Raw genomic sequence first — 26,404 nt, forward strand, 5'->3', positions numbered from 1 at the left:
CTGTTAGATAATACCTCTGTTGTGCTGACAATTTCTCAGCTTACAAGCATATTGACTGTAGTCATAATCATATGACTGCTGGTTCAGCAGGCCAAAGAAAGACTGCAAACAGTTTCTGGAAAAGTCAAACTTGCATAATAGCATCAATGTCCAATATCAGTGTTTGTATTTGCAAACCTTCACAGGAGGAAGAAAATCTAGTGACAGTTTATAAATAATTAATCAGGGAATGCTTTAAAATGCTTCCAAAAAAAGGGTAGTAAAAAATTGGTATGTTTCTACTGTTTCAACATCATCAAGCTTTATACCATGGTCATGAACTAATATTCCATTTTTGACATTAGGATTTATTTAAAAGCTAGTCTTTGTTTTTGTTCATATTGAACTATGAGAAGGGAATATTTACAGAAATGCTGCAGCTTCATACTTACTAGTGCATTGTTATTAAACATTGCCTAAGCAATGTTTATTAATAAAAGGGGCTAGAGCTGCCTTCATAATGACCATGTAGATGAATTAAGATGTAGCATCTTTAATGACATCATTTACAAATAGCGTCAGGCTCAGTGAATATAATATATTTTTAAAACACAGTTGGTGAAGAATTAATATCTGCACTATATATGTCTCTAGAAACGCCTTATGTGATAATTATCAACTTTTGTATTCAACTGGAACAGCTTGTGGTGATTATAGATCACATAAGTGGGAGGGATCTCTGCAGGCAATTTGATAATGTAGATATTTGCATTTCAAATTCTGATATTTAATCAAGGTCATAATAAATGAATCAGAAAAAAATTATTTGCAGTAAAATGTTACTTGAATTTTGTTTCAGTGTTTGCTTTAGCTATTAGCTATATGTGATTGATTTTTGTTTTTCTGTATAGCAGTGCTAACTATAAAATAATTCAACGAAATAAGACTTTGTAAAGACCAAATTTGGATGGCTACAAACGGATGAAATAAAAACGAAACCAAAAAGCTATTATTTTAAATATTCCAATTAGACCATTTTGCTTTCTAAAAGTTCCCTCATTTTCTTAAAACTTTATTTTCTAAACAGATGTTATGGTTTTATGATTTTTTGCTATTGGTACTCGGCATCATAACATCATGTAGTGCACTGGGAGTAAAAGAGTTACTCCAGTTGTGTGAATCATTTTTAGTTCCTATCATTACTTACATGATTTTGGACAAACTGTATATTAAGTATATACTCATGATGTGAAAAAGTGGGTTTCTGGAAATATAGTAAAAAAATTGTTTCGGTATATGCATATATGCATATGAACACAAGTATGTTTAAAAGTCATTCCAGACACAAAAAAAAAAACCAGAAAGATCATCTGTCTTTCTATTCAGACCCTCAAATATATAAAGAAAAAGAAAAACGCATAAATTAGATGTTAGAGTCAAATCAACTGTAATTGTAGGCCTTTCACTCCGAAACTGGCCTCTAAGAACACAAGTGGAGAAAGGCACCTCCCTTCCAGGTGCCCAAAAACAGAGTCACATGAATGTTGAAAATAAGGCAGTGCTCCAAGAAACGTAGACACCTGCCTTTCATGTCTCTGCTGGGAAAAGGGAATACTAGTGATGAAGAAACTGGTAAAGTAATAAATATAGAGTATTCAACCTGTCAGGCTACACCTCGAGATGGAGAACTGTCTTGGTTTAATAATTTTCTGTTATCTGTATTCCACATCATAACATCATGTAGTACACTGGGAGTTAGAGTTAATGCTCCAGTTCTGTGGATCATTGTTAGATCTGGGTATATTTATTTCTCTCTTCTCCTGAAATCAGCCAGTTGTAAATTCATATTGTCAGAAATAAATGTATAGCAACATGAAGGATTTGGTAAATAATTTCACAGCAGAGTCAGAAGTTAAAATATTTTTTCTGACTAGAAAATAGTTTATGATATATCAAAATACAACTCTAGTTCCTTTAGATGAATCTAAGTTTTAACTGTTCCCTCAAAGGCATTGGTCATTTTGTTTAATAGAAGAAAACTTTTCCTGCGATCTAAATGATATCTTGTAGAAAATGAATTCAGTAGCATTGATACAATAATTTCTGTAAATAGCTCAGTGTTACAGAGCTGTAGTGAGCTAGTCTATGCAGTTAAAAAATGATTCAGTAAGATACAGCCACTAACATCTGAATTTTGTTATAAAAAGTGATTCACTCACAAATGCTTGCAAAAGATATACAAAGCTAATACTCTAAAAATTTATAAAAATAAGTCTTTGGCTGCTTTCAAGTAGAGAGGAAAGTATAGATTCTAATTCTTTTTAATAAGTGATTCTATTTCATCCCTCCATCACAAAATTCATTATTACCTTTCTTTTATAAGCAGCCTCCTGAATCCAGAACTAATGATCTGAAGTCCACTGAAGTCCACTCTTCAGAGGGCCAGAAAATTGCATTTGTATTGCATTTGTGCAGTCAGTATTAATGTTTAAAACAAAGAATAGTTTTAGAAAATTTTCAGAACTCCCAAATAATATCTTGATTGTTATTGATTCCTACCATAGAATCATAGCATCATAGAATCATAGAACTGCTCAGTTTGGAAAAGACCTTCAAGATCATCAAGTACAACCACAACCTAATCATACTCACCACTAAATCATGCCTCTGAGCACTACATCCAGATGTTTTTTAAACAGATTTGGGGATGGTTATTCTACCGACTCCTTGGGCAGCCTATTCTAGTGCCTAACACTCCTTTCTGTAAGGAAGTTCTTCCTAATACCTAACCTAAACCTTCCCTGGTGCAACTTGAGGCCATTTCCCCTTGTCCTGTCACATGTCACTGGTGAGAAGAAATCAACACCACACTTTCTGCAAACTCGTTATCACTGTGACTTGATGTTATGGTTTTATGATTTCTGTTGTATTATTGATATTCCACATCATAACATCATGTGGTGTATTGGGAGTTAAAGAGTTAATGCTCCAGCTCTGTGGATCGTTGATAGTTCTGGGTGTTCCTGTCTCAGAAGAGAAGAAGAACTGCATTCCCCAGAGGACTGTGCGATGCTTTGCATTTTTACATATTTCTGCCCAGAGGGAAAGATAAAAACTGTCTGCAGTCACAGGACTCTCTCTTCCCTTTGGGATGGAACTTAGCAGTGGGTGTTTATTGCAGCCGTCCGCCTTCAGCGTTAGCGTAAGGCCTTCGGTTTATCAGACACTCTTGCTCATTTTATTTGATTCATTAGCCTCAATTCCAATTATATTATATTATATTGTGTTATTTTCCTTTCTGATATCTTATTTAGTAAATTAGCTTTCCTCCTCAGATCGTTGCCGCTGTTTTGTTCCTAGGCCCATCTCCCTTCTCCTTTTTCCCTTTCCCCCTTCCCCTTCCCCGGGATGTGGGCCTGTGGGTCCCCCACACCAATTGTCACGGTACTGGGCTGAACCTGCCCGTAAACCGTTGACACCTGCTTAGTGGATGAGCGTAAGGCAGTCAGTGTTGTCTACCTGCATTTCAGTAAAGCCTTTGACACTGTCCCACACAACATCCTCATGGAGAAGTTGGCTGTCCATGGTTTGGATGGGCATATGCTCTGCTGGGTGAAACACTGGCTGGATGGCTGGGCCCAAAGAGCTGAGAAGAGTGGAGTTAAACCCACTTGGTGCCAAGTCATGAAGGGTGTCCCACAGAGCTTGGTACCGGGGCCACTCCTATTTAACATCTTTATCAATGATCTGGATATGGGGATTGAATGCACCCTCAGTAAATTCTCAGATGACACCAATTTGGGAGGGAGTGTTGATTTGCCAGAGGATAGTAAGGCACTACAGAAGGACCTGGATAGACTGGATTTATGGGCCAAGGCAAACTGAATGATTTTCAATAAGACCAAGTGTCAAGTCCTGCATTTTTGTCACAATAACCACCGGCAACTCTACCAGTTTGGTGAGAAGTATATGGAAAGCTCCCTGATGGAAAGGGACCTTGGTGTGCTTATAAGACAGTTGGCTGAATACAACCCAGCAGTGTGCCCAGGTTGCTAAGAAGACCAATGCAATCCTACCTTGTAATGGAAATGGCGTGATGAGCAGGACTAGGGAAGTTATCCTGATCCTGTACTCAGCACTGGTGAAGCCCCACCTCAAGTACTGTATTCTAGTTTGGGCACCTCAATACAGAAGGGACATTGAGGTCTGGAGCAGATCAAAAGAAGGTCAACAAGGCTTCTGAAGGGCTTGGAAAATATAACCTATGAGGAGTGACTGAAAGAAATCTGGCTGTTTCATCTGGGGAAGAGGAAGCTGACCCTCTGTTGTATTTAAACTTAATTCTTTAAGCACAGCAGAGGATCTCCCCCCATTTTCCCTCTCTCTCTTTTCTTTTTTTTCAATTTTTTTTGTCTGTCATCTGCAATTCAACTATTGATTTGTCTTATGATTGTTTATTTTGTCCAGAGGAAACTTAACAATATCAATGCATAAAGTCAAACACAGTAAATATGACATTAAAAAATATTCTCCAATAAACTGCTGATGTAATTGCAGTGGTTTGTGTTCTTTTAGCAAGATATCTCTTCAGTAAAATTTATGAATCCCTCGAAATCAGAGTAACAGAGGCCCTGCTAATAAGGATGTCTGCTAATACTATAGGATTATAAAATAAAGTGACTTTAAGATCACTTGGTATTGTGAGTAATATTTAATTTTATTGCTATTATTTATTTTATTTTGTTATTATTAATTTTTATTTTTCTGTTTCAGATATCTCTTGTCAATTTACAGAAATCTGAGTACTAGATCTATGATTTTGTTCAAACTTTATAGTAGTGAAATGGCATAACCTTGGAAAAAATAAATACCTTTAGTAGACAATGAAATATAATTAATATATAATTATATATTAATTAATTAATATAATTAATGTAATGTAATATAATGTAATATAATATAAATATAAATTTGTCTGTTTTACTTACCTGGCTTATCTAAAAGCCTTGACTTTTTGCAGTGGTAAGCTATCTCCTGTTCACAGTGTTCTGCATGGTTAATTGTAGCCTGAAGCTGGTTTAGGCTGCCAGAGTACTTGAAAAACGCAGCGTGGGGATTCTCTCGATTAGCACTTTTGATTCTGGTTAAGTTGGTGTTGTTGTGCTGTATTATTGTCCATGTTGTATCTTTCAAAACACGTATGAAAAGTAATAAAGAAAGCAAAATAATTGAATAAGTAAGTAATGAAAATATAAGGAACAATGAAATCCACCAAACTGTAAATCAAATTCTTTGATAAAAAAAAATGCTTTTTAGCATACAAAATGCAGACATAAATCGTGGAGTAAAAATGAAACCAATCACAGTTTCTATTTATAAATAAGATACCTTATCATAACCATTGCCAGTTAAGTAGCTCATTAAATTTACTGAGGAAGAAAGCAGTAAATGAAGATACATAAGTAACTGTCTCTGAATTAAGACTTTAGTTCGTAAATTGCAATGATATTTAAAACAAAACAAACGAACAAACAAACAAACAAAAAAGAAACAATCTACTATTGGTAGATTTTCCAGGCTTTAATTTTCTATGAAATAACACAGAATTCTATCTTTGACTATAGTTACATTGCATTTGTCATTTTCTGCATGAGAAAACTATGAAAATCTTGGTATTTTATGAAGAAGCAAAAGTAGCTTGCAGACACTGCTTTTACTATTCAGATCAAATGGACATTATTTTTTTCTTGCCACCTAAAATCAAATAGTAATATCTATTTGAAGTACTATTCAAGATTTGTCTTTAGTCAAGAACTAAGAAACTCAGATGAAAACTTTCATAGTTCAATTGCTTCGAAATACGTGAGGTATTTAAAGCAATCACCACTTTATGACCACTTGACTCGGTACTGTAAAATCATGAGGTACTAGTTCAGAATTGAGAGCTATATTTTCTTAAAAAATAAAACATACAACTCTTAAGCCAATGTTTAGCTTAGATACTGTTGTGTAAGGCAGCTCATTACTTCATTGCATTGTGTAGACAGACTTTAAGATTTATTTTAAGTGATGGCATTCAAATATTGCAAAAATACTTTTCTCTAGAAACTATTGAACTGTGTCTGTGAAAGACACCTATCATGAGTCACTACCAAATATTCAGTACTTTGGGCATCAATTTTGAGAAAATATCTTCCTTATTTCTTGTTATAAAAGAAAAACTTTCTTCAACTTGAAGCCATCTTAATACATTGAGCAAACAAAGAATTAACTCGCTTTTCAGTTATGATGATACTTCACTGATTTTCTTCCATTAAAAGACTTTCAACTTTGTACAACATTTATTGATGGCATTTTTAATGGCTAAATCTTACCATGATGAAAAACTACACAACAAGAAGAACATAAACTAAAATTAACATCTATGAAGGCTTTACCTTAAAAGCTGTCAGATACCATAGGCTGACTACTAAAATCAAATTCCTGCTAGCTTGGACACACTTTGAGAAACCTGGTCTATTGAGGTCAGATGGTGTCTACTGGGAGATAGAAATACAAACTTTTAACAAGTTGAAGCCAATGTCAGTGATAGTTGCAGGAAGATAGGAAAAGAAGCAGCGATCAATTAGAGAGTAAATGAAGAATAGCAAAATAAATAAATAAAAAGCCAACCACTCCAGACAGTTATTGTCACCAGATGTCTAAACATAAATGCCTTTACACAATACATATAACATGGGAAACTGGAATTTTTAGCCCAGTCTCAGAGCTATGGGAACAAGTTCCAGCAATTTCATGCTAACAAGGAGCTAACACCAGACAGTGTTAGGGAAATCACCCATACACTTTATGGGAACACAACATACTGAAGTGGCCCACTGAAGTTCCTGATGCACTCAGTTAATGCACTAATGTACATAGAGTTGTGAAGAAACATGACATGTGAGCAAATTTGCAGAGCTATGCTTTTTTGGTATCATGGGGACATGGTAGGTTGGATCTTATCACTGGATAAGAAAGGAAAGATACAAGTTTTTCCAGATATGGCTGGAAAGGAAAGATACAAGTTTTTTTAGGAAGCACAAGTAGGAGAAACAAGGAAAGGGTACTTTTCACTATGTCTATAACATAGTAATCAACTGTAAAAATGAAGCTCTGACTGGGGATGTTAAGAGGAGCTGACTGAGCATCTGGATCAGGATTAAAGGAAAAATGGCTAGTGGAAATCACAGTGGAGGTCCATAGGCCACATGGTCAGGAAGGATAAACAGATGTGGCCCTCTACAGGAATACAGAAATAGCTTAACGTTCACAAACCCTTGGCCTCATGCCACTCTAATATCTGTTAGAAGGACAAAATAGCAGGTTGGCATGGACAACCCAAGAGGTTGTTCTGTACTGATAATACTAAACTTCTCTGAATGACAAAGGAGTCCTAAAGGAGACAGTTTATAATGGACATCACTCTCACCCAGAACAAAGGGCTGAGCGGGAGGAGAAATCTGGTTAATATTCAAGGATCACCTCTACCAGTCTCAGGAACAATGCTTCTGAAAGAAGTCAGGTAAAAACGCAATGAGAACTATGTGGATGAACAAGGAGATTCTGGCCAAATTCAAACACAAGAAAGTAAGCTGACGGAGAGTGGAAGCAAGAACAAACAACTTGGTTGGAATATCAAAGCACTGTCTAGCAACCAGTCATCAAGTATGGAAAGTTAAATCTCAGAATTTAAACTGGCCAATAAACTTCTTGGGAACGAGAACAGTTTTTGCAAGTACCTCAGTGAAAAAAAAAGAGAGTAATGAAAAAAAGAGTAGAGAAAATGAGACCTCTCTGCTGATGGAAACAGGAGAACTTATCACCAAGGAATGTAAAAAGTCTGAAGCACTGAATGCGTTATTTTTCTCAGTATTCACTGATAAGTGTTTTAGCCACACTGATCAGTTCACAACCTCCAAAGGCAGAAAATGTGAGAAAGAAGTGCTACCCATTATAGGAGAAGATCAGGTTTAACACCATTTAAGAAAACTTGAGATTCATTAAATGTGGAGTGTGAGAAATGCACTTTGTTCAAGTATCAAATGCAAATAAAAGGTGTACAGAGAATGAATTGAGACCAGCCCTGATAAGAAAGATGTGGGGGTATTCATTGAACAAAGACAAAATGAAATGGAAATGTATGCTTGCAGACTAAGAAATCAACCATACCCTGGACCTCATGAGAAGGAGCACAACCAATGAATTGTGGGAGGAGATTCTGCTCTTCTACTTTGCTATTGTAAAAAATCTGAAGAGTTCAGGAGATTCATCCAGTTCTGGGGCCCCAAGCATAAGAAATGCATGAAGCTTTTACAGTGACTCCAGATGAGGGCCATGATGTTGAACAGTGGGCTGAAGTATCTATCCTATGAAGACAGGTTGAAAGATCTGGTGTAATTTATGAAGAAGACAAAACTCAGGAAGATCTAATGTTAGTTAATACAAATATCATTTAGAATATTAGTGTTTTTAACTCTTGACAAAGTTGCATTTTATTTAATTTCCTACTAAACATTCTTGGCTGACACTAAAAAACTATTTAGGATAAGAAAAGGACAAACTGTCATTTAAAGTGCAAAACTTTATCAGGAGGCCTCAAGGGAACTTCAGGATGAGATTCCTGTTCTGAAAATAATATTCTAAAAATAAACACTGAAAGAAGTCTTTTAAAATTAAAAGTTAGTCAATTCACCTAATTGTAGGCCTTTCACTGCGAATCTGGCCTCTAAGAATACAAGTGGAGAAAGGCACCTCCCTGTCAGGTGCCCAAAAACAGAGTCACATGAATGTTGAAAATAAGGCTGTAATCCAAGAAATGTAGACACCTGCCTTTTACGTCTCTGCTGGGAAAAGGGAATACCAGTGATGAGGAAACTGGTGAAGTAATAAATTCTCCTCACACTGTTTTCTTTTTAGGTCCATCTCTCTACCCTTTCCCCCCTTCTCCCTTTCCTTTTCCAGGCAGTGGGTCCATGGATTCTCCACCTCCACATTAGTCAGAGAACTGAGCTAAACCGGCCCATAAACCATTGACAAGGACTGATCAAAGGGGTTTGCTTAATGTGGTGAATATGGAGTGACTGAGGAAAACGACAGCTGTTCCTGGACACACAAGGCTAACTCTGATGCTACAGAGTACCTTGGTGGAATAAACCCACATTATATTTATATATATATGTATATATAATCTTCCTGTCATTATTATTTTTTTCTTATAAGACACTAGAATATTTTTATAGGGGTCTGTGCCTCTGTGCCAGTCTGAGAGCTAGGCATTCTAAGAGCTAACAAAGCTTATTTGCATAATGTGAAGTCAGGAGTTGAGGTGGTAAGACTTGTTAAATTGCATTCACTGATTGAAACCATCAGAATTTAGGTTAATTCAATATTTGTAATAGGCATTATTCAGATGGCTGTGAAAATCAGCCAATGCCATCAGCAGACAGAATATTATTAATAGATGTCAGCACAGTTCTTCTGTATTAATTAAGATACTGCATAAAATAATTTAAAAACTCCACATCAAAAGATTATGATAATATGAAAATATTAACACTCAGGACATAACTAAGCCAAATTAAATCATAGGTTATTCATATAATCTTTTAAACAAATCAAACTGTAAAAATAAATAGTCACAAAATATTTTTTTTTTCAAATAAGATGGTGAAGTGCTTCCATTATTTTTTTCTGGAAGGAAATTCAGATAAATAGAAGAAAAAAAAAAAGAAAAAGAAAGAAATACATAGAAGATAATAATCTAGATGAAATTTGAGAAGAGCAAGTGTAAATCTTGCACCTAGGGAGGAATAAGTGCATGCACTAGTAGAGGTTGGGGGATGGCTTGCTGGAGAGAAGCTCTGAGTAGAGGGGTGTGGAAGTCCTGGTTTACGACAGGTTTGTCATGAGTCAGAAGTGTGCCCTGGTGGCCAAAAAGGCCAAAGGGATCCTGGCATGCATTAAAATAGTGTGGCCAACAGGTCAAGGGAAGTGATCCTCTCCTTCTGCTCTGCCCTGGTCAGGCCTCACCTGAAGTATTTTGTCTAGTTGTAGGCTCCCTGGTACAATAAAGACCTCCTGGATCTCCTGAAGAGATTCCACTGGAGGGCCACAAAGATGATAAAAGGTTTGGAACATCTCTCTTACAAGGAAAGGCTGAGAGACCTGGGTCTGTTCATCCTTGAGAAAAGAAAACTCAGAGGGAATCTAATCAATGTCTAAGGTGCAGGAGGCAAAGGGATAAGGCCAGACACTTTTTAGTGGTGTGTGACTATAGGACAAGTGGAAATAGCCAGAGACTGATGCATAGAAATCTCCACACAAATGTGCATAAGAACTTCTACAGTAAGGGTGACGGAGTACTGGAACAAGCAGTCCAGAGCGGTTGTGGAGTCTCCTTCTTTGGAGATGCTGAAGTCCTCCCTGGATGCCCACCTGTTCAACCTAGTCTAGGGAGCCTGCTTTGGCAGGGAGGTTGGACTTGATGATCTCTAGAAGTCCCTTCCAGCTCCTACAATTCTGCGATAATACTAATTTTCAAAGAGACAATTACATGTAAGTTTAATTTGAAGGACATACAATGAAAGGCACGCATAGACAACTTCATCTGGTTTATCTAAAATGCTGCTTAACAGTAAACTTTGACATCTAAAACTTCCAGTTATGTGAACAGGCAGAAACAGAGAACTGAATGCATAAGAAGAGATTGTACTTGAAATCGAAGCTGTGAGAAGCCCATTGGTTTAATTTACACTCTTCAAAAGATCTGCTCGAAGCCTGAAAAACAAAACTTAATGTATTGATTTTTCTTTGCATCAATTAAAATCCAGTTCTGAATTACAATTTTAATTAGGCTACATGGAAAAAAACACTGTTTTTCTCATAAAATATAACTTCTTCTTTAAATGTACTGAGACCCTATAACCTCAATGAAAATATCTGCTCCCAAAAATGAACCGTTATGAAATTCTCTCCAAGTGAAACACGTTTTCCATTTATACGAAGTACAGCAAGGATAAAGCATTAGCTTCACAGTCAGAATCATGTTACTATTTTACTTCCTCTGCCTAATTCTTTGCTTAGTATTCTGTGCTAAAGAGTCACTTTCATTTTGTTGTGCACATATATATTAAATTTAAGAGCTTCATAAAATTCTTACTTGATGAACTGAACTTCAATACAGTGAGCATAGGTACAGATCCAACTATGAGTTAAAAAAGTTTGTCACCTCACCTGTCATATTGCAATATACAAGAAACGGTCCCAAGGGGCCACTTCCATCTGAATCAATATTGTAAAACCCAGAATTGTTCCCTCTGTGTTTATAGGCTTCACATGATTTCTCATAGATAGCTGTAAAAATAAAAATCACTTTCCATCACAAATTAAATTATATTTTATTCTGTGATTAAGAAAATAATAATGTGCGGATCTTGTGTGTGGAAATAATCTTATGTGTGCTGAAAGCTAAAGAATACCAAAGAAATCACATAATCTAAACTATTCTTTCATTTGAATTTGTGAAGCACATTTATTTATATATATAGGGGAAATCAGCAGAGTTGTATTCAAGCATTTCCTTCTTTATTTCAGGCTGGAAATTTATAAGAGGAAACAGTGAAATCTGGGTGTATATGAAAAAATGTAGGCAAAATAAGTCAACTAATGCAAAATCTTGGGATATTATTTAGACTGTTGGTATTAGGTTTTGAGAAACCAAACATTATATCTTAACCAAATCATATTTATATATGTATTGGTATTCTTTCTTGCTTGTATATTTATTTACATTTTCGCATACAAAAAAAGATAGGAAGTGTTTCTAGATAATTTAAAGATCTCACAATATTGTCACACATTTTCATAACCACACACAAACATGTTCTTAAAAAATAAACATATGATGACAGTTAAATACGAATGTAGTCCCACTGTCATATTAATCATGTGATAAATATAAACATTATTCTGGATAGAGTAGTGGTTAGAAGATGGATTTAAGGACAAGGGAGGATGATAACAGCTCCCTTGTGAATCATGAAAAAATGCAAAATATAAACAAGTGCAAATTAAAATTTTCAATGAGATTTTGTTGTTACAGATTTGAGTAATCAAGACCTTCTCTTGAATCAGTTTGTGGACAGTTACATGAAAAAAAAAAATATATTGTAATTGTTTAATATGAATATACACACTTTAAGGAGGGAGTGTAAAGAGGAAAAATCTGTCAGAAATAAAAGTATAGTTTGAAAACATTTTAGACTTACGATAGTGGCAAGTAGCTCCCTTGTAACCAGTATTGGTACAGTTACAGTAAAAGTTGTTCCAGGACTGTGAACATTCACCACCATGTTCACAATAGTTAGGCAAACACCTAAAATGAAAAATACAGAACATTCTCACTCTCTTTTCCTTCTCTTATCTGGTATTTATATTTATCAGTAGACAACAAATCATGAAATGAAATGAAATAATGTACAGGAGTTCTTCAGACTTCTTGGAGAAGGGGAGGATGTCTTTAAGTTTACTAGAAAATAAGAGAGCTTCCCTTCATCTTTCCTCTTATTCCAATTTCCAACATATAGTTATTAATTGTTCGATAAATCTGTGAGAACAGAAATTGTTAAAGATGTATAGCCATTACTTGTTGCCAAACAACTATTTGCAATTGCTTACAGGCTGATAAATCTATGTAGAATTTACACACTGATAGTTCACTAGCAAGGTTTATAAAAGATGATATGTTCAATAGGAGGTGTCAGAACAAAAAAGCATAGAATCATAGAATGGTTTGGGATGGAAGTGAACTTAATGATTGTCCAATTCCCAGTCCCTTACCATGAACAGAGTTGCCACAAACTATGTCAGCTGAAAATTGGCACTGTAAGAGCTTTAAGTCAATTTATTCCAAAAATATAGGAAATAAAATCAAGTAACAAAAATCTGACAATTACTTAAAAGAATTTCACTTTTCAGAAAATTACATAAACTGTACTTCAACTGCAGTGAGTTTTGTGTTTATCAAAATAAAAAATAAAATAAAAAAACCACAACTTTATTGTTGATTTTAACCACATAAAATAAAAATAAAAATAAATAAAAAGCAGACCTACTAGAATCTGCAGGACCTGAAAATATATTTTAGTTAATTCAAAAAGTCTTCAATTCAAAAAGGTATTAATTTAGAACTGTAGAAAGTTCAGCATTTCTCAAATCTGACTAAGCAAAAATTCAAGGCTTTAGTAAATTTATACTTGCTGACTTTCAAATAATTTTGCACCCTCATATTTACAAACAAAGCTTAGTTTTCTGGGTGGAGAAGTGAACTGGCAAAGTGCATGTAAAATAAGTAAAGTAACATAAGTTAATTTCAAGAAAATTGCAAATAGAAGAACCGATCTTCTTTCTGGTATCTTACACATATTTGTAAACTGAGTCTGTGGAAGATCTTAGTAAGTTCTGTTAGAAATATCGACTTTAAGCACAAGGCTTAAATTGACTTTGATATTCGATACTTTATTAAGTAATAATTCTTCAAACATGTATTTGTTTGCTACAAATGTGAGTAATCAGGGGGCTATTGTAAATGCACATCTCATTTAAAATTTGTAACTCAAAACGCATCCTATTATTGATGCTCTACTGGCATCAGTCATAGTGTTTCTTGATTTTTTTCATTTTTTTTCTAAGGATAGAATTATTCATAAATTCAGAACACCTTTCAAAGTATTCTCTTATATTGAATCTTTATACGTAGTAATTCATCTCCTTAATAATATTCACAAAATCAAAATTCAGGGGAAATAGATGGTGCTTGAACTAACTTTAATAGAATAAAATACAATTCATGTATAAGTTAATACTTTCAATATTTTTTTCTTCTTCACTTTTATTTCAGAATGTTTAATTAAAGTAACCACTAGGTAAGTCTAAGAGATGCAACTCTAATTATATTAGATGCTGTAAAAAAAGCATGATTTGAACAAACTTTTTCTCTTACTGTGGACTGTTATTTTGAACAAAAATATTTTACATACTGGAAAACATGTTTTTAATGCTTCATCTGTAAAACATATTTTGATATTCATGACCATGTCTGCTAAACAAAAATCAGCTGGTTGGGAGCTTGCAGTATACTACTTCACAGTATGTTTCTAAGTGCATATGGCAGTGATACATGATTTAAAACCAAGTCAGCAGATCAGTAACATTCATAATCTGTTATTAAAAAGAAAACTCCACTGTCACGTGAACATACTTTTGACAAAGGGAAAAAAATGAGACTTCATATACCAATTATTTACTACAGAAAAGTATATTATCTACATTATCTACTCACTATGGTTTTATATTACAGAAATATATATTCTTTGGAAAGGACAACGTATTGCTCCTATGTTCATTATTTTGTTTCAACAGTGTTCAATTGTTTTTTGTTTCTTTTTTGTTTGTTTGTTTGCTTGTTTTGTATGTGTGTGTGTGTGTTTAAATTTAAATTTAAATTGTGTTTTATTTTATGTGTGAATAAGAAGAATACCTTTAAAAATTTGTGTCTTTTTTTTCCAAAAACATGCTGCTACTCTCTCCTCAGAAACTAAATGGGTGCCATTACCACTCTCTTGGGAAGCTGTTCCAGTGCCCAACCACCTTCTTAACAGAGAATTTTTTCCTGATATTCAACCTGATCATTCTCTGTCACATATTCATGACATAATATTGGGCTTTGTGACTGGTCACTATACATAGGACACCAGAGCCTGCCTCTCTGCTTCCCCCCTTAAGAATTCTCGTTTCATAGAAATATAAGGAATTTTCGTGTTGGCAAATAAGAATATATCTTACCAATTGGAACTTATAATGAGATGTAGAATTAGTTTGATAAAAGAACACAAATTTTGTTCCAGATGATGAGGTACAGAGAATAAAGGCCATGGAACTATTGAAGAAACTGGGAAGAAACACAGTTTCCAGGGCAGGCTAGTATAAGACTTGAAAGGCTTTTTGAAGTTTATTTTGAAATAAAAGATGATGGGCGTAATAAAATTGATGAAACTGTGTGGATATAATTGGAAAATATATAGCAAGCATGATGTGAAAAGCTATCCTAACACCACAACTTAAAACTAGTCTTCCTCAGATGCAGTTTTCAAGATGTATTATTTGACACGGAGAACAGCACATGATTTTGATAAATTGTAAAAATAAAAATTAAAAAATTAAGAAAAAGTAAAATAAAATCAAGAGAGAGAGAACACAGTGTCAGAAAGATAATAAATATACATGGAAAACTCCAACCAGGAGGTTTAAGTTACTTATACACACCCATATTTTAAAAAATGATAATAATTAAAAGCACATACTTGATTTTGATGCAAAAAGGACACTTAGTTCAAATGCTATAAAATTCAGATGAGAATGAATGGAAGAGCTTCTATTTCTGCTTCTTTACTGCTATCAAAAATAATTAAAAAAAAAGCTGTACAATGGAAGTGGAGTATGCTTTATTCCATGTATAACAAACTTTAAAACCAAGGAAGATACATTAGAAAGGATACTAGAGAGGAGAAGAAGGAGACGAAGGAGAGGGTGAAGTAAAAAACAAGACAATTAATCAAACAACGGACAGAAAAAGAATTAACATATGCTGTATTCCAAATATAAATATAGATTATACAACTGAGGCAAACCATCATTTTGTAATCATACATTTTTCACTCTTGCTATGAACTTGGAAGGTGAAGAGTAACAGAGAGTGCAATATATATGCACATGTATAAATTTTTAAAACAGATCATTGCTGGATCTAGAAAAATTAATGAGGATATACATTAAAACCTAACTCAAAGAAACACAAATGTATATTTTTTTCCTTTCTACTACTTTTTGGTTACTGTTAAAACACGAGCAAGCATTTCTCTTGACTTTTTTCAAAATAGTAACACGGACTGACATGGATTATGTTATCACCATATGTAAAGAGAAAGCAACTCAAAGAAGGGGATCTTATCAACATTTTTAATGGTCTAAAGAGCGGGTGTCAGGAATATGGAGCCAGGCTCTTCAGTGGTGTCCAGAAACTTGAAATAAATGTAATGGACACAAACTAGGATACAGGAAATTCCATACAAACATGAATAAAATCTTTACTTAGAGGTTGACTGAAAACTGGAATTAGCTGCACACTGAGGTTGTGGTTTCCTTCTCTGGAGATATTCAAGACTGCCACTAGCACTCTCCTATTCAATCTAATTTAGGGGACCCTCTTTAGCAGAGTGTCTAGACTAAATAATCTCTAGAGGTCCCTGCGGTTCTGAGATTCTTTGTAATACTCTTGTTTTGTGAAATATACCTAATACAACCTAACAGTGTCTGCAGTCTTGAAGATTTCCTCCTGAACTATTTTCCATGAAAAATTAAAAATTTTTGGTAAAGGAAAGAAGCATTTACAATCATATTCTTTCAATCTATGGTGTCATTTCAGTATAGTCTTTCTGCTTGCTCCAAGGCAATTGTTTCTGGGTTATGGCAGATTATGCATAGATTATAGAGGAGTGAACTCTCCTGGATGTCAAGCAAGAAACTTCTTCAGCCATTGTTTGTTTGCGTGATTACTCTCTTCTCCAAAACTTCAGAAATCCTGCAAAACAACTATTTGACCACAGTGAACTCCAACATTTTTTTCTGCTCTTTCAATTGCAAGAAAGTTGTATAAGCTTTTGTCCTTTCAGAGGGAGCCATGTAAACTCGTCATTCTGGAAAAATACTCTCTCACATTAATTTAATTTCAATTAGTTCTGACTGAAGCATAAAATAAGCTTACTTGTAATGAATACTATCCACCATATTTTTGGATTAGTAAAATGTAAGAAAAAGCAATATTATGTAAAGAAAACTGTATTTCAAATCATCAGTGTAACTTCAAATGGCACAGATGGGGTTTTGTGTCTCTAATGTTAGCAACTGTGATTCTAAATATTAGTAAGAGAAAGTAGTCAGAAATATCAAATAATTTTAATATCAAATACTGGAATTTTAATTTTAGGTTAGCAAAATCTTCTAATTTCTAATTGCTCTTCTAGGTTTAGACTTTTGAATTCTGTAAAAGAAGCAGGCGACTTGGTATTTTCTACTTTGTCATAAAGTTAGTATTTAAAAAAAATTAAAAAGTTAAAAATAATATATAGATTTTTCTTACCTGTCCATAATGCCACATAAATCTATCTGAACATCACTGAAATTGCCAAAAATATTTTGCTGAACTGAGATCATATCCACTGCTTTGTTACCAATAGAAATGAGTTGCATACATCCTTGAAAGCCACCAATGGAGCTTTTACATTCAAAACTGTTTCCGTGGTTAGGGCAGCCTGTAAGAAGCATAACATATGAAGTCTTACTGAATATTGTATATTCCAAAAATAAAGAAGATTTTTATAATTTCCAGATTTTGTAAATTTTATGTTCAGAGTTATCCAAAAGATCCTCTAATTAGGCATGTACTTTTGTACTGTCTAACTGTTTTTAAAATACCCACGAGTATGACATGAAAGCATTTACTGAATGATCATTGTCTCAAAATGTCAGCTTTAAGTACAGGTTGACTCTGCTTAGGGCAAGTTACAAGACATAGCTGAAGTCTAATAAAACAAAAGGACCTACAGAGATTTTCTTTTTTCTTTCTTTCTTTCTTTTTTTTTTTTAAGCCATCCAGAGATTTCTGAAACCAGAAAACAATTTCTAAATGCAATGATCCAACTAGGAAAGATACTTTATTGAACCTACTATTTCTAGGCAATTAAAAAAATGCATGAAGATGTGAACTTCAAGGATAGTCTTGGCTGCATCAAACATGAATCTGTAGAGTTTATGATCTGAATAAAAGAGAACAAGAAAAAAAGGTTTCTATGTCTGTATTGCTAACAAGAGGAAATCTATATTACAGGTACATTACTCAGAGAATGACAAAGGTATTGGGAATTACTGGATTGTCTAATGTTTTTTTCTTCAGATTTGACTGTTAAAGATCAAGCCTTAGAATTCTCTTTTACCTAGAAAAGGAAAAAAGACTCACCTTTTATTAACACATCCTGTGGTTGTAGGATCCAACCAATATAATTCAAATTTCTGCCATTGCCATTGTGAAGCCACTGTCATTTTAATCCTCAAAATATTTTGTTAATTAGGTGAGTTTGTTGATGACTGGAAAAGGCTGATATTGCAACTACCTTCAAGAAGAAGGGTTCAGGGACCTAGTGAGTAGTCAGCCTTGTCTTAATCCCTAGGAAAAATCCTTTCTTAGCTACTTGTTTTCTTTGATGATAGGCACTGTGTATTGGGGGAGGGCAGTGAATACTGGATACTTTGATTTTGGCAAAGACACTAACAGTTTTCTATGTTTTCTATGTCATCAAATATGGGTGGGAAAAGTGGATAATCTTTGAAGGAACGTTAAACTGATGTTTGCTAATCATTTGGTCTTTCTGGGTTCTGTACTGTTTGAAGCCTTCATTAGCAATAAAGAGAGCAGTGAGTGCACCATTAGCAAGCTTGTGAATTATACTAAGTTGGTGGCAGAGATCAATATGCTGGTTGTCAAGGCAACTATTGGGCAGGCTGGAGAACAGGGGTTACAAGAATGCCATCAAGTTCTGCAAGAACAACAACTAGATTACAAACTAAGAACGCCCACTTGTGGCACAAAAAAAGACATTTTGATCTGCATTATCAAAAGTACTGCCAGCAGAAAAAGGGAAATGACCTTTATCTCTCATGGCAATTGTGAGACCACACATGCTATGTCCAATTCTGTACTATGCATTAAATGAAAGACTTTGACCACCTTGAGAAAAATCACAAAGCTCATCAGGGAGCTGAATGGACAGGACTGATTTAAAGATGTTGAAAGGATTGTGTCTGTTCTGTCTTAAGAAGATAAAAATAATTGAGAAGATTCAAAGGAAAAGGAGTAAGACTCTGCCCAGATGACCACAATAATTTAAAGGGAGGGTAAGGGCAGAAGTCAGAAACTGTGAATTCCAATAGCATAGTAGGAAAAATGTATACGTGTGTGCATATATATATATATATATATATATATATATATTTAATTTACCAGGCAATTCAGGTGGTTCTGAACAGGAGATTGGGCTAGGCAAACTCTGGATGTCTTATCCTCCCTATCAACATTCTGTATATGTGTAATACACTTATTTATTACATCACTAATAGTGATTGTGAACTATATTGTTTACTGATTATCATTAATCATTAACTTCATTAAAATCATTAACAATAATTAAATCAGTAAATTGCTTAAATTACAACTTTAAATGTATTAATATATTTTTACTGACTATACAATAGGAAATTAGGAATGCTTGAAATGAAACAAGTAGATTCTCAGTGTCATCTTGTTTAGGGTGATAGCAAACTTTTCAAAATTATTGCTACCATTCTGAAGGAAAACATTCATTGCTTCATATAGTGCTCGAAGAAAACTAATTCTTGAACTTGACAAGAAAAAAAATAGTAATCTTTCAGTACTACAGACATTTTGACAAATTAATTACAGGTGTTACTGAAGTATTCTACAGCACTGTGCAATAAAATAGTAATAAATAAATAAATAAAACCAGTTATTTGTGGTAAAAGTCTGTTGTTCATTTGAAAGTGACTCCACTTCTAGTGATGTTTATACAAACAAACAAAAACAAGTGCAACAACAAAAAAAAATTATATTTTACTATTCAGTAGTTGACTCTGCTCGTTTTCCTACAATCTGTCTTTGACAATGTTTTCTTGCTCTTTTAAAGTAGAAGTGTGAAATAATTAATATTATTGATTGCAAGATTCCATGCAATTCTGAGTCAAATATTAAAGATGAAAGAAAATGTTTAAATAATGAAATTTACCCCAAAAGCTTATTGCAAACTTAAGTAATTTCTTTTTCTCTTTCTAGTTGCAAAGTTATTATTCAAAGAAGAAACTCCTGGTATATACCAGGAGTTATGCTGACATAATGCTAAAGTAGCATCATGTTCATTATGCTTATTCTTAGATAAGTTTCCATATTTCTTGCATATTCTCTATCATTAAAACAAGTAAATGAATAATTGTGCTTATAGGGCATCTCTCCTAGAAGACTGATATTAATGTTTTAACAATGAACATAGAAGAAAATTGAAAGTACTCATATAAACTTGGAATAAGGTCAAAATATATTTTATGCTTTTTGACAGTGACATAAGGCATAAAATTTTAGCAAACAACTTTTTACACTCAGAAGACTTCTACTGTCTTTTCTCCAAATTGAGGTAAGATGCTGTTTTGACTAAAGTATGATTCAGAGAAGGCTATGAAAGTATGATTCAGAAGCTGAGGGGTGAATACACGATGGGTAATTTCAGTATTATTAACTCTAATTTCCCATCATCTCAGACACACACACACACAGCAGATAAATGTAAAGGTTTTGTTATATAATCTAAGTAAATATGCTACTTTTTGCAACAGCCCACATCCTTTCCAATTTGTAAGCACAACATTTGTTCTAAACTTTCAGTAGTGCAAAATGCCTGTTCAGAGGTATGGGAACATGGATCAATGTACAAATTAGTATCTAGATTTTTTTCTTATGAAGACCTGTTTTTCATGTATTTCTCTGATTATCAGCCATAATCTGATTATCAGGCATAATAGGAGCTGAGGCTAGATGCAATATTTGAAATGTACATTCCCAACTGATTTAGCTTCATAACTATCAGTATAAATCTGTCTGTAAAGACACACATGAATAAAGACAAAACATTTGATGCTATTCCTTGGCCTAATTACCAGGAAGATCAGACTGAAATTAAGTCATCAAAATAAAGTTTTTAGGGGCAAGTTATATTCTCCATAATATTGTCCTACACTGACCAAAAACAATTTTCAAAAGTTTGTGTCATGCACTGAATAAATATGTGCTTAAAGAGTATACTTGCACAAGACTAAGTAAACATGCACTTTGGGTGAATATTTGAAGTTAGACCAGCAGTAGATTCTCATCAAAAAGGAGACGTAGCAGAAGAATGACTATGTATCAAGGGAGACATTTTGTGCCCATATGATAGTTAGTCAAGTTATATTTAATAATCAGAACACAATACTAGAAAGCTATATACCAAGAACTGATGAAAGGATTAGAGTGGTAATTTATTCTACTTAACATTATAAAGTCTGGAAGAAACGTGAACACAAATAATATATATATATATATATAATATAATTATATAATGTATAATATGTTATATATATATAATATATATATATATTATTATATATTTATATATTTTATATATATATAATAACAGTTCGTGAAAACAAACTATCTGATAGATATGCAAACTAGATGAAGAAGATTTGACATGAGACAATTCATTCTCATTGTTTGTTCAGCAAATTTGATGAACAATGAGAATGTATATATACATATATATGTATGTACATACATATGAGAATGTATATATATACATATGTATGTCTAACTGTAGGATATTTCCAGCATAAATAAGGAATATATTTCACCTCCAAAGTATAAGGTATCTCCTGAATAAATTTGCAGAGGTACGGAGGCATGAGCAGATGAGAGCATATCATTGTCCACTATTAAACTGATATGATTTCTTTTGGCAGAGAAGGATACAGAATGCCACTGGCCATTATTTAATCCAACACCTAGAAGGAAAAGAAAAAGAAAAATGAAATACAAACACCCATTATTTGTGAAAGGAGAAGAGATTAGTATCGCAATCATAGTCAAAGCAATCATTCCAAGAGACAATGAAAGAGACAAACAATTAAAAAAAAAACAGAGAAGTCTTTTGTGAAGACAGACTATTTGTCCATTTCTGTACTTTAGTGAATGAACTTTACCATTGCAGTACTTCTATTCTGATGACCAGTAACATGTCCATTAATGCAGTGTCTATAAAAGTATTTTCTTAATCTAAGGAGGTTATAGCCAAGCCATCATTCTTATGACTAATACAGTATTTTAAACACATGCACACATTTCTTTATTTCACTACCACTATTCTCCATCTTTTAAAATCAAATGTAGTCATTATATAACAATTCAGAAAAATAGCAAAATCCTATAGATGCTGAAAGCTTCAAAAACCATCATGTTAATATCACCTTAAATACATGTTTTTTCTAGGCAACATTCTAATTATTATCTGTAAATAAGTATTTTAAGTCAATTATGTTCTGCAGTGTTTCAGTGGAGAAAGAGAAAGCTTCAACAGAAGAAGAGAAGGCTGAGGTACTGAATGAGTTCTCTGCCTTGGTCTTCACTGGTGATCAGGATTCTAGTATTTCTCATGTCCCTGAGCCCTGCATCCCTAAACCTCTAGGTGGGAACCAGGGCGGTAAATCCTTCCCTCACTTTAAGGACAGAGCAAGTACAAGACTGACTCATGAGACTGAATGTGTATAAGTCTATGGAACTGGCTAAGGTAGTTGCCAAGCTGCTCTCCATCATATTTGAAAAGTCATGGCTGTCAGGTAAGGTCCTGGATGACTGGAGAAAGGGTCACATCACTTCCATTTACAAGAAAGGGAGAAGGAGGACCAGAGGAAATACAGGCCAGTGAGTCTCACCTCTGTAGCTGGAAAGATCACTGAATAGATCCTCCTGGAAGATCCCCCTGGATGAGCAGTGTCCCCAGGGGTCTGTTTTGGGACCAGTGCTCTTTAATATCTTTATCAATGACATCGACAATGGAATTGAGTGTACCCTCAGCAAGTTTGCTGATGACACCAAGCTGAGTGGTGCAGTTAAAATGGTGGAAGGAAGTGATGTCATTCAGAGGGACCTCAACAGACTTGAAAGGTAGGCTCGAGTGAACCTAATGAGGTTCAGCTCAGCAACACTGCAAGGTTCTGCACTTGGGCCAGAGGAATCCCAGGCATCTACACTGACTGGAAGGAGCAGTCCTTGAGAGCAGCCCTGCAGAGAAGGATGTGGGGGTCCTGATGGATGAAAAACTTTACATGAGCCAGCAGTGTGCTCTTGCATCTCAAAAAGCAAATGGTATCCTGGGCTCCATCAGGGAAATGATTATCCCTCTCTACTCTACTCTATTCTTTTGTGGCCCATCTGGAGTACTGTGTCCAGGTCTGGAACCCCCAGTACAAGAAAGATAGAGAGCTATTGGAGAGGGTCCAGAGGAAGGCCACAAAGATGATCAAGGGCTGGAGCTCCTTCCCTATGAAGACATGCTGAGGGAGCTGGGCTTGCTCAGCCTGGAGAAAAGAAGGCTGCGGGGTGACCTAATTGCAGTCTTTCAGTACCTAAAGGGAGCCTATAAACAGGAGGGGAGTCAACTTTTTGAAAGGGTAGATAAGAACAGGACAAGAAGAAATGGTTTTAAGTTGCTATAAGAAAGATTTAGGTTAGATGTCAGGGGGAAGTTCTTTATGATGAGAGTCGTGAGGTGCTGAAATGGGCTGCCTGGAGAGGTTGTGGATGCCCTGTTCTTAGTGGTGTTCAAGACCAGATTGGATGGGGCCCTAGGCAGCTGGGTCTGGTATTAAATGGGGAGGTTGGTGGCCCTGCCTGTGGCAGGTGGTTGGAGATTTATGATCCTTGAGGTCTCTTCCAACTCGGGCCATTCTATGATTCTGTAATTCTGTGATTCTGTAATGATCTTCAAAAAAGTAATATTTCTGTCAGAGAAACACAATGACCTCTACATTATTTGAAGTCTTTTCTTGACTGCAGACTATCTAGGTTGTATGACTTTTTCCCTTCTGAAATGTCATGCATTTATGTAATCCTCACTAGAATTTGTTTTACAATCTAGAAAAATATTTTTCAATTAATAAATTTGTTCATAGAAGAAAATTAAAAAAATATAAAGATGAGAAGATTCAAATAGCTAAATAACATCATAAATATGACCCATATATTGTTAACTACCACAGTTTAAACAAAGAAGATCAACATATAACCAAGAAATACATATTAGATTTGCATTATAGATTCAGATGAAGTGTTATTTCAGATGAAGTGTTATTTAGAACATGCCTGCAATACAACAAATATGACATGTGTATGACATTTCTATAAGTTGTTTCCTGCACAAGAAGACATATAATCTGTTAATAAAACTAAACTTTATCCCAAGATTAAGTTGTACTAGATAAAAACTATGACAAAAAGATTGCTTTACCTCTGTGTTGCACTTTAAGCTACAATATCTCTTTCTGAGGTAATGGTAGAAAGCACAGAGCAATGATCAGTGGTTTTCTGCTTACATTCCAATGATTATTTCTTTTCATTGCAATTTTCTATAAGAAAATTTGAGGATACTAATAGATGAATTATATTTACAGTCAGCATCAAAATTAACTGAGTTTAAGTGTAAAAAGCTACACGTAATTTCTACTTGTGTAAAACTCCACATTCATGGTATTCATACGGATGGATTTTGTACTAAAATAAAAACTGGAAACTTTATTTTACACACTATAAAATAACATAAAAACAATTGCAACTGGCTACCAAAAATTCACACATAGAAGGATAATTTTCCCGTAAAAGGGATTCACATAATCTTACAGGCAATGTATAGGGAGTGATTGTATTTTCCCTACATTTTAAAGATCTTCATCTTTGTACCAATTGCAGTTAATATAACCATGTAATAAACAGAATGGTGTGTTTTATATTAGGGCAGGGATATGGTTAAGTTGAAGATTAAGAAAAAGGCTTAAAGCACGCTTATTTTAGCTCTAGCTATATTTTAGCAATATTGCATGATGCTTAACAGTCAGTTATAGGTAGTGTAGAGAAAAAACTAGAAAAACGTAATTGCTTTATTTTAATGCTGTGGACAAGAGGAGTCACGTTCCATAGTGAAATTTTTAGGCTTAAGTGTTATTATTTATTTTTCATATTATACTATGGCCTATTCTCACAAAATTTACTGAAATTTTAATTTCAAAATAAAAAGAAAAAACCCAAACAAATAAAGCATCCTTAGATTTTAATTTCAGTGATCTGAATGTTTTATAAAAGAGGTAAAGGGTATTAAATATTGTTGTCTGTAATGCGCTTATATTCTCTGCCTGTCTTTTGACAGGAATCCTGTCTTGGTTCCCTTCCCCCTCCCAAGGACACAAATCTTTTCCTTGAGAAGGCGGTTAGCACGCTCCGCAATTGCTTGTCCTTGAGAATTGCCAGGGATGAAAGATTTCCCACAACGTTAACCACTCCTGAGCTGAGTGTGAAGTAAAATGGGATCCATTATCAGTTTTGATCTAACTAGGTAGACCCACGATGATTTAATCCCAGTGCAATAATTGGGTGTATTGTGAATAATGAAGCACTTTATATCATTAAAACATGTACATTTATATGTACATGTAAATTTTATGTTTTTTTAGAACACATAATATTGAATCTGAGATTCCTTCCAGTTTCATAGTAACTTAATTAATTTCTGTCCATAATTCTTATATAGAATTATTTTTCAGTAAAAAATTAAATTGTAAAAACTAAGTGTGTAACACCATAGTCTCATACCATGTCATTTAAACCAGGAAAGGAAGGGGAAGAGGAGGGGGATAGAGGGAGAAGAGGAAGGGGAGGGGAAGAGGAAGAAAGGAAAGGAGAAGTAAAGAAATATTACAGGAAGTTTTTCCTTACCCACATCTCCTTCCCTAACCTATTTCCCTTCTTCTTCATCTCTATTTAACCAAAACTACTGCTTCTTTCACTTTACTTCTAACATTAAAGCAAGTATTTTTTTGCTTTTTTTTTGATCTTGTTCTTGTTTTTTGCTTTTTTATATACACTTCAAACAAATGATATTTTTATCAATCTGTTCTATTTGGTATATTTTCCTTTAGTAATCATCCAGTGCACAATCACAATTCAATTTTAGCAAAGGAAATTGCATTTAATTACTATTTTCCATCCTGCTTTAGTAATTTCTTTTTCTAGTAAGGAAATAATTTACCAAGTATAACAGTATATGAGTGTTGAAATAGGTAGCAAACATCCTATAACACATTTTTCTCCTTGTCATACCAGCTATTATTAAGGATACTAAGTCCATTAGAGATATTAGATATCTGTCTAGCTTAAAGAAAAGTTAAAATATCCTGAAAGTCCCTTAAGATAAATCTGTTAAAAATACTTACATAAGAACTACTCATTGTAGCCTTCAATTTGAGAACCTTAGATACCCTTTTTTGTGAAGTCATGGAGTGAATAACAAACTGGCTGGATAGCTGCTGTTAGAGGGTTACAGTCAGTGAGGCATTTGATCAGATTTCCAGGTGGAGGCCAGTGACACATGGGGTCCCTCGGACTTCCGTCTCGGGACTGGTGTTT

At 34.3% G+C, this 26,404-nt stretch overlaps 1 protein-coding gene across 1 annotated transcript in view; it reads right to left on the reverse strand.

Annotated features, from left to right (window-relative positions):
* Positions 1-26,404, reverse strand: part of CNTNAP4 (contactin associated protein family member 4) — a 191,889-nt gene that overhangs the window by 28,463 nt on the left and 137,022 nt on the right. The window contains exons 9-13 of the mRNA XM_065740549.1: positions 21,586-21,735; positions 17,216-17,387; positions 12,288-12,394; positions 11,254-11,373; positions 4,968-5,165 (exon numbers count right to left, since the gene is read on the reverse strand). Of these exons, the coding sequence (XP_065596621.1) occupies positions 4,968-5,165; positions 11,254-11,373; positions 12,288-12,394; positions 17,216-17,387; positions 21,586-21,735 (747 nt within the window). The remainder of the gene's footprint in view (positions 1-4,967; positions 5,166-11,253; positions 11,374-12,287; positions 12,395-17,215; positions 17,388-21,585; positions 21,736-26,404) is intronic.

The sequence above is a fragment of the Cyrtonyx montezumae genome, unplaced genomic scaffold, assembly GCF_038088225.1.
Source record: "Cyrtonyx montezumae isolate F1298 unplaced genomic scaffold, pur_monq_1.0 scaffold_29, whole genome shotgun sequence".
NCBI classification, from domain to species: Eukaryota; Metazoa; Chordata; class Aves; order Galliformes; family Odontophoridae; genus Cyrtonyx; species Cyrtonyx montezumae.